General features: G+C 33.9%; 1 protein-coding gene across 1 annotated transcript; it reads left to right on the top strand.

Annotated features, from left to right (window-relative positions):
- Nucleotides 1-2,024: 2,024 nt before the first annotated feature.
- Nucleotides 2,025-3,368, top strand: LOC107776586 (GDSL esterase/lipase At5g03980-like). The gene has a single exon (XM_016596501.2). It carries the CDS (start codon nucleotides 2,059-2,061, stop codon nucleotides 3,172-3,174), a length of 1,116 nt encoding a protein of 371 aa, XP_016451987.2. The 5' UTR covers nucleotides 2,025-2,058; the 3' UTR covers nucleotides 3,175-3,368.
- Nucleotides 3,369-10,363: the final 6,995 nt, after the last annotated feature.

Below are 10,363 nucleotides of genomic sequence, written 5' to 3'. Positions count from 1 at the left end.
GTCTGGTGGGTCTGATTTGCCCCTCTACTATCATAAATAGACCTTATTTACCCTCCGTTTAAATTTTTTATCAAAACTATCCTTATCGTTATACATTAGGTTCATATTTACCCCTTACACGTTAAAAAAAAGATATTTGTCCTTCGTTATACTTTAGGATCATATTTACCCCTTTACTCTTCAAAAAGGGTTACATTTGCCCTTCGTTATACTTTCTTGACATAGTTATCCTTACAATTATACTTTAGGTTACCCCTTATCCGTTAGATCGCCATGTCCCACCTTTGTTTTCCTACATAGCGTCTACGTGGATTTATTTTCTTCCAATTTAAATATGGTCACCTATTTAAGATAATTTAATTCGCCCACCCAATTTAAATAAGACTTCATTAACTCCATTGTTGTGCAACTTCTTGTAATTTACTTTGGTTACTGCAATAATTGTGAGTTGTATTAGATTAATGATTTTGAGTTCAAAATTATTGTTTGCCAATATGTTACCGCTGCTATAACTATTGTATTTCGCACAATCTTCATAAATGCCTTAATCAGGAAATTACTTTTCGTGGATCATGAATCACGGTCAATTGACCTAATTTAAACTTTACAAAGTTGTATCTCTACAAACACTTCAAAAATATCATTGAGTGATTCATGTCTCCTAACTCCTAAGTATTAAAGGGAAACAAATTAACATAGACAAAGATGAAATAATTAAATAAATCAATTAGAGATAACACTATAGTTTCGTTCACTCATTGTCCAAAAATTTATCGCTCTTCAAAAAATATGGAGCTGACCCGGAGAAGAGAGATGGACGACCCGGAGAAGAGAGATGGACGAGTGGGGGAGGGGGGGAGGGGATTGGGAATTATGATTTCCATTTATTTTAGTTAGTGTGTCTTATTTAAATTGAGTGGACGGATTAAATTATCTTAAATATGTAACCATATTTAAATTGGAAGAAAAAAAAATCCACATAAGCGCCATGTAGGAAAACAAAGGTGGGACATGGCGATCTAACGGATGAGGGGCAACCTAAAGTATAATTGTAAGGATAAATATGTAAAGAATGTATAACGAAGGGCAAATGTAACCCTTTTTGAAGAGTAAAGAGGTAAATATGATCTTAAAGTATAACGAAGGATAAATGTAACCCTTTTTAACGTATAAGGGGTAAATATGAACCTAATGAATAACGGTAAGGATAGGTTTGATAAAAAATTTAAACGGAGGATAAATAAGACCTATTTATGATAGTAGAGGGGCAAATCAGACCCTTATCCGTTTTAACATTTTGTGAGTTGTAGAGCTCGGTTTTGAGAGATTTTGAAGGTGATTTTCACGATTTGGATCGGGGTAAGTATTCTTTACTCGGATTTGATACGTATATTTGACATGTAGGCATAAAGATATACTTTTTCTCATGCTAGCCGATAAAAAAAATATTTTATCCGTATTGGGCTTAAATGGGAAGCATGCCTAAATTTCTGAAATGTGAACAAGCTGAACATAATATCATTGAGCTACCTGTTTCTACTGTTTTCCTTTATATTCTGAAATGTTTCTGGTTATTGATATTGCTATCTGAGTATTGTTTCTGATCTTTTCATTGCTTTTAACCCAAGAGTGTTGTTACTTATTGAATACATGAGGTTGATTGTACTCATACTACACTCTACACTTCGTGTGCAAATCGAGGTACTTCCATCTACACAACACCTCATATATTAATTTTGGAAAAATAATACATAGTAGCAAGTTTTAAAGTAAATACAATTAGTTAATAGAAAATGTATAATTTTTGACATATATTAATATGTGATACCCTGACCACAAACATGTTATAATAATAATAAAACTTTACGTACTTTATTTCCACATGGTAAAAATTGTTGAAAATAATACAAGATTCAAAAAGCAACAAAGTGACAACCACATATTGTAAGCCTAAAGAGACATTATATTCCTGTTGTTTCCGAGACTTTCTGTTCCTTTTTGGAGTATATAAATTAGATTTACTACTTGAAGTTTAACAAGCAAAAAACATTCTTCACAATGGCTTCTCTGTCTCTACCCAAATTATCTTTCTTTCTTTTAGTGATAACTTTCGCATATTTCTCTTCTCCCTCAGCTGCCCAAACAAAATGTAACATCAGATCAGTTTACCAACTCGGTGACTCACTCGCTGATGCCGGAAATGTCATCCGTACACCCGGCGCTTCCATTATATTCCGAGCCAACCAAGCTCCGTACGGTGAAACCTTCTTTAGAAGACCTACCGGCCGTTTCTCAAACGGCCGTATTATTATCGATTACATTTCCTCTGCTTTCAAACTCTCCTTCCTCAATGCTTACTTGGACAGACGTGCTTCTTTTAGCCAAGGCGTTAACTTTGCCGTGGCTGGTGCCACGGCGCTAAATTCCTCTTTCTGGGCAGCTCGGGGTATTCGGCTGCCCACATGGAATACGCCGTTGGCTGCTCAATTAGGTTGGTTTAAATCTCATCTACAATCCACATGTGGTTCTAATTGTGCACAAACTCTTAGGAGTTCGTCTCTTATAGTAATGGGAGAATGGGGTGGCAATGATTATTACAATGGGTTTTTCCAAAAGAAGCAATTACCTGAGGTCCGTACTTACGTTCCTTTTGTTGTTGCCGGTATTATGAAAAGCATCAAAGATGTGATTCAGCTTGGGGCAACTCGTATTTTGGTTCCAGGAATTTATCCACTGGGGTGTCTTCCTTTGTATTTGACATCTTTTCCTGATTCTAATGCAAATGGTTACGACCAATTGGGTTGCTTGAGAAATTATAATGATTTTGCTTCGTACCATAATAGATACCTGACCAGAGGTTTGGCATCTCTACAACGTGAATTTCCGAATGTTAGGATTGTCTATGGAGATTATTACGGAGCGCTTTTGACTCTTCTTCGTAGTGCTTCTTCGTTTGGATTTAATCAGAATACGTTGTTAAGTGCGTGCTGCGGAACTGGAGGACGATACAACTTTAATTTCAGGACTGTGTGTGGATCAGCTAGTGTAAGAGCTTGTTCTAACCCGGCTCAATACGTGCATTGGGATGGTATTCATTTGACAGATGAAGCTCATCGTCATATGACAGACATTGTTGTCAAAGACATGCTTTCCAGATTCGGGTGTACCGTTTAGTTAATGAGTTTCAAGATTCTCTTAATTTGTTATTTGGGTGTTTTTCTTTTTCTTTTTGGTTGGTAATAATGATTTTCTTAGTTGGGTATTTGGGTGTTTAGAACATGATGATATATGTCACACCCTATCTGTTCTTTCTTCTTCATAAAGTAGTCGAAAAGAAAATAAATTAAAGAGTGATGGTTGTTTGCAAATATATAGTTAAATTGAAAACTAAACCAAGATTAATTAGTATTCCTAAATTGTCTATGATATGATATTTGGTAGTTTGTTTAATTCATGTTAGTTAGGTTTTGTTTACCAATTTTATATTGGAATATGTTTTGATTTTATAGTATTATAAATAGAGGTACTACTTTTTGTAGAGAAATTAAAGAGTTTATGAGTTGTGAAAAAGCCTCCTACCACGTTCTCTCCCTAGTTTAATAAATTTCTTCTATATAGTCTTTGTTAAATTTTTTGTTTGTGCCTAAATTATTCTTGGGGTATTTCAATCTTTCATATTGGTATCAGAAAGATTCTGTTAGAGTCGGTGGAGATCCAAAAAAAAAAATTATGGATACTCCATATTTACATGATTGCCACGTTTTCAAGTTTGATGGCAAAAATAATGTTGAAGACGGGCATCAATATATGAAATATTTTTTTAATGTTGTTGGATTATGACCCATTATTGAAACAAGATTTGAGGAACCCCAGAAGGTACAACATTGATAGGTGATGCGGCTATGAATTAGAAAAAAAATAGACAATTAGATTATAAGGCACGTCACTATCTCACCAGTAAGGTTGACTTGCGTCTATCTAACAATTTTTTGCATGCAAAATCAACAAAGGAGGCTTGGACAATTTTGGTGAATTCACATCGAGGTTCTGCTGAAGTAAAGAAAGTCAAATTGCAAGAACTAAGGAGACAGTACGAGTTGGCCCAAATGAAACCAACAGAGCCCGTTAAAGAATTCATTACAAGAATTACTAATATTATCAACGGCATGAGGACCAATGGAGAACTACTAGATGAAGTTAAAGTGGTTGAAAAAATATTGCGGTCCTTGAGTATAAAATTTCACACGAAGAAGGTGGTTCTCGAGGCTACCAAAGATCTTAACACTTTTACACTTGATGATTTAGAAGGTGAATTGGTGACATATGAGATGTCCCTGACTCAAGACACACCCGAAATAGTGGAGGAGGCATTGCAAGCAAAGGTGAATCAACCTAAAGTAAAAGAAGAGACAAGTTATCCTAAAGAAACAAATCAAAGAGGCCAGAATTTTAGAGGTAGAGGTCGTGGTAGAAGTAACTTTTGAGGCCGTGGTAGAGGTAATTTTTCTTATCAACAAAGAAATAGTAACAATATTTTGAAGGAACAACAAGATCATCTAAATTTTCAAAGACGTGATAAATCTAAGATTCAGTGCTATAATTTTGGTAAATTTGGACATTATGAAAGTGAATGTTGGTCTAATAAATATGGTAATAAAGAAGTACATGCTAAGATGGCTGAAAATAATGGGGATAAACAAAAGACTTTATTATTTTCTAGTTCTGGAGTTGAAGAAACTAAAGGGAATGAGTGGTTTATTGATTCGGGCTGCAACAATCATATGAGTGAAAATAAGAAATTATTTACTAATCTGGATGAAACATTTAGAGGTACAGTAAAACTTGGAAATAACGCAACGATGCCTGCTGATGGAAAGAGAAAAATTCACATTATTGTAAAAGATGGTTCTTCTAATTTTATATCAGATGTGTTTTATGTGCCGAGTATTCATCATAATTTATTGAGCTTGGGGCAACTATCAGAAAATGGGTATGATTTGCGTTTTAAGTATAAGATTGGCACAAATAGTGATGATAAATTTGGACTAATTGCAAAGTTTAACATGAACAATAGTCGTTTGTGGCCTCTTTATCTCAATAGTGATGATTTACCTTGCTTTAGTTCTATAAACTTTGATGATACTTGGTTGTGGCATCTACGTCTTGGGCATTTGAATTTTGGGAATTTGAAATTTCTTGCAAGAAAGAATTTTATTGATGGTTTGCCTTCTATTGATTTTCCTAACAAGAAGTGTGAGTCGTGTATTTTGGGAAAGAAGTATAGAGAATCTTTTCAGAAAGGCAAGGCTTGGAGAGCTAATGCACCATTACAGTTAATTCATTCAGATTTATGCTCAGTTGAAGTTTCTTCTAATTATGGTAGTAAGTATTTTATTACTTTCATTGATGATTTCAGCCGAAAGACTTGAGTATATTTATTTAAAAATAAATCTGATGCATGTGATATTTTTAAGAGCTTCAAAGTTTATGCGGAGAAGCAAAGTGGATATTTTATTAAAACATTGAGGACTGATAGGGGCACTGAATTTCTTATTTGTAATGATTATTTGAAGAAGTATGGTATTAAGTATCAATTGACAGCTAGATATACACCTCAGTAAAATGATGTGGTTGAAAGAAAAAATAGAACAGTGATGGACATGGTGAGATCTATGATGCATTCCAAAAATATTTCAAAAGTTTTTTGGGCAGAAGCTGTTTCCTGTGCAATTTATGTATTAAATATGTGTCCTACACGGTCTAATTTTAAAAAAACTCCACAAGAGATCTGGACAGGTAAGAAACCAAATATTTCTCATCTAAAAATATTTTGTTGTCTTGCTTATGCTCATGTTCCTGATGCTTTGAGAAAGAAATTGGATGATAAAGTTGAAAAGTGTATTTTTATTGGTTATAGTCATGAGAAAAAGGGTTACAAGTTGTTTAATCGAGATACATGAAAAGTGATTATTAGCAGAGATGTGACTTTTGATGAGCAGAGTTCTTGGAATTGGTCAAAGAAGAATTTTGATCCATCTAGGTCTCAACCAATAATTCAAGTCATAGAGGAAGGAAGTTCTAGCAGACATTAAGAGGAACGTGCAATAGATCCTATTCAAGCAGAGACGTCCAGTCGCCCGCAAATACAATACCAATTAGCAGCTCGTTGGCAAGATTATATTGTTGGAGATAATAATGATTTATTCGTTGAAGATATTATAAATTTTGCCTTATTTGCAGATTGTGATCCAGTTACTTTTGAGGAAGTTGTTAGAGATGATCGATGGGTTCATGCAATGAATGAAAAAATTCATGCTATTGAAAAAAATAAGACATGAGAATTGACCACTTTACCACCTTCAAAAAGATCAATTGGAGTCAAGTGGGTATTCAAGACCAAGTTCAAACCAACCGGGAAGTGGATCGCTTTAAGGCAAGATTAGTTGTTAAAGAATACAAACAGAAGGCAAGTATTGATTACTTTGAGGTATTTGCACATGTTGCTAGACTTGATACTATTCGTATGATAATTTCTCTTGCTGCCAATAATTGCTGGAAAAGTTTTAAAATGGATGTGAAATCTGCTTTCTTAAATGGTGTACTTGAAGAAGAAGTGTATGTTGAGCAGCCTGCTGGTTATGTCAAAAGGGCTCAAGAAAATAAAGTTTAAAGGCTGAAAAAGGCATTATATGGATTGAAACAAGCACCTAGAGCTTGGTACACTCATATTGATTCTTATTTTATTGGACATGGATTCCACAGATGTCCATATGAGCATACTTTATATATCAAATTCAAGCGTGGCGAAAATATTCTCATTGTGTGCTTATATGTGGATCATTTAATTTTTACTGGCAATAATCCTAAATTAATTTTTGAATTTAGGGAGGCAATGAATAACCAGTTTGAGATGACTGATTTGGGTTTAATGTCTTATTTTCTTGGCATTGAGGTATCTCAATTAGATAATGGAATATTTATCTCTCAGAAAAAATATGCCGGTAATATTCTAAAAAGATTTAATATGGATAAAGCCAAACCAATTTTGACCCCTGTTGAAGAAAAATTGAAGTTGGTTAGAGATGGGACCGGTGACTTTATTGATGCTACATATTTTAGAAAATTAGTAGGGAGTCTAAGGTACTTGACTTCTACAAGGCCTGATATTACTTATGGAGTTGGATTAATTAGCAGATTTATGGAGATTCCACGACAATTCCACTTGCAAGCAACAAAGAGAATTTTGAGATATATTCAAGGTACGCACACTGATGGTATATTTTATTTAAAGATTAATGATAGTAGTCTTGTGGGATTTAGAGACAGTGATTGGGCATGTGATACGATACAAAGAAAAAGAATTCTGACTATGCATTTTATTTGGGTTCTGGTATATTTTCTTGGTCTTCCAAAAAGCAATAAGTTGTTGCTTTATCAACAGCTGAAGCAGAGTACATGGCTGCAGCAAATAGTGCTACACAAGCATTGTGGTTAAGAAGAATGCATGAATTTCTTCAACACAAGCAAGACAATCCTACAATATTTTTTTGTGATAGCAAGTCTGCAATTGAGTTAACAAAGAATCCAGTTTTTCATGGGCGTAGCAAACACATTGATATCAAATTTTACTTATTCGTGACTTAGTTCACGACAAGGAGATAGTTATTGAGTATTGCAAGACTGGAGAGCAAGTTGCTGATGTTTTCACAAAGCCACTAAAATTGGAGTTATTCATCAAATTGAAGAAGATGTTTGGCATGATCAAATTTTAAAATCTTGGTTTAAGGGAGGCTGTTGGAAACTAAACCAAGATTAATTAGTATTCCTAAACTGTCTAGGATTTGATATTTGGTAGTTTATTTAATTCATGTCTAGTTAGGTTTTGTTTACCAATTTTATATTGGAATATGTTTTGATTTTATAGTATTATAAATAGAGGTACTACTTTTTGTAGAGAAATTCAAGAGTTTATGAGTTGTGAAAAAGCCTCTTACCACGTTCTCTCCCTAGTTTAATAAATTTCTTCTATATAATCTTTGTTGAATTTTTTGCTTGTGCCTAAATTATTCTTGGGGTATTTCAATCCTTCATATATTTTTATTACAAATTTATGTCAATTTAAGCTAAGTTGTTTTCAAATTTAGGAATGAACTATTCTTTTTGGAACGGATCAAAAAGAAAATAGGTTCACAGAAATTAGAACGGAGTGACTAGCAAATTTGGCCAAGTGGAATATATTGATGTGGGATATTTAAGTTTGATTTGATTTCAAAATTTGTTTTAAGAGTTTTTTGTCGCACAAACATTTATGATCTCCAGTTGGTCCAAGGTAGATGCAAACAAATAATTTAGTTGTGATCATATAATTACTTCATTACTTTTCAGACTATTCAAAAAATAGATTTAAATAAATCAATTTCATTGATTAGGAAACAGTTGATACTATAAAAGAATTCATTATTCAAAAGCGGAGTCGTGGTTGATCTTTTTCTATTGATATCCACTTGGATTTTGCACTTTGCCTGTCAGATTATTAGGAGGAAAAAGAAACGTTGGAGAGAACCTAGGATGCTAATTGAAAAAAGCTTTTAATTTTTATATATTGACCGTATAAAAGATAATTATATGTAATTATTAGTGAAATTAGTACTATGAAAAATAAGGCAAGTTAAAGGGAATCTTTATGCAAATAAATGATAGAATTTATTATTTATTTTTTCTAATCGGTATACATAAATTATGCATTAATTATATATGATTATACATATATTATGCATTATTAATATATCAATTATATCACCAATTATATTTAATTTATGCGCTTGAGTGACAATTATTATAGGTTAATTCTTCAAATATTAATATTATATATTATATTATCAGTGAATAAACAAAGAGCTGCAGAGTACCATGAGCTAGCCAACAATGGCCATTTACCACAGTAAACAACTTAAAACAAATCAAGTCTGCTTTGGCTTTATCGCAAAGCAGACTGAAGAGAGGCATCCAATATAGTCTGTGCTTATGGAGGATTCTGGCTATACTCGTGTTTACCCGAAAAACGGTACAATTGAATTTGTTTGTGGTTTTTAGACAAGTGAACTAATTTGATCCAAAAACTAATGAAATAACTGATGAAATATGAAATACTTAGCATTAGAATGTAGATGAAACAGCAGAGCTAATGAGTCCGGAAACAAAATTTCTGGGCACAACAATGATAAGATCAAAAGCGAGAGAATCAAATTGTATTAAAATGTTGTATAGAATGTAACATAAGTTAGTCAGAAAATTTGTGTATTTTATAATGATAACTGAGCTATCTATTTATAACTATGTATATGGAAGGAAGTCCTAGGATCATACCCTTCTTTAATGTCAATTATGAGGACCATTGATGAAGATGTAAAGTTAGACATAAATGCCAAATTCCTTGTAACGGGCCATCACCCTTAATATTGTAAAATATTCCGTATTAAATGTTACTGGGCGCAAAGCATTTAATACTCCTTTTATGATCATTATTCCTTTCGGTGACAAGCGGAATAACTATGATTGGTGGTCATCTCCATCTTGTATTCCACATGTCCTTCCTTTAAGCGGCCACGTGCCATATCGTTTTTTTCAATACAGATAGTCTCCCTGCTTTCCGGTGACATAACCTTGTATTACCGGAAAGTTGGTAGAAATACTCTTTTGGCGGGAATTACTATAATTCCTTTTGAAGGCCACTGATGGTTGATTAGACGCATGTCTCTCCTCATTTAATGCCCCGAACACGTGTCTTCCCATGATTTAACACGCCTTTTGCCGATTATCGAGGTAATAATGGCCATGAATTTATCCGCCAAAATTTTAGTTATACGCATCATCCATCTCTTATGTACTTCATAATCTCTCAAACTTCTAATCTGCATCTTTATTTCCCAACTTTTCTCTGATATTCTTCGAACCAGAAATTGTCCTTCCCTCTATTACAATGGCTTCCTCTTCAAAACGTGCTAGTTTTTCAAAGGGCAAGAACAAAACTGAGGATTCCGTTCTTCCAACAATGGGTTCCATCATCCCAAGAAGGCTTAGTACTTCTAAGAGAAATTTCCTATTGCTAACCCTCGCACATGGGCCGTTAGTAGGTACCCTTCTTCTATTCGCCCTTCCAGTATTCCTGCTGTGAAGAAAGATTGTTGTTGCCATGAGTTAAACATCGTTGCTCCTGACCTATCAGAGCGAGTGACCCTTCTCAGGGAAGGGTTTACATATTTTTCACGTATCCCTTTACTTTGGGTGCATTTTCTTTGAGCAGAGAGTTTGATTCTGTGATTGCGTAGTTTTGCCTTCGCTACCAGGTGTGTTTGGCACAGGT

This window comes from Nicotiana tabacum, chromosome 12 (assembly GCF_000715075.1).
Source record: "Nicotiana tabacum cultivar K326 chromosome 12, ASM71507v2, whole genome shotgun sequence".
NCBI classification, from domain to species: Eukaryota; Viridiplantae; Streptophyta; class Magnoliopsida; order Solanales; family Solanaceae; genus Nicotiana; species Nicotiana tabacum.
Note: the sequence above shows the minus strand (reverse complement) of the source record. Positions and strands in the feature narration are given on the sequence as shown.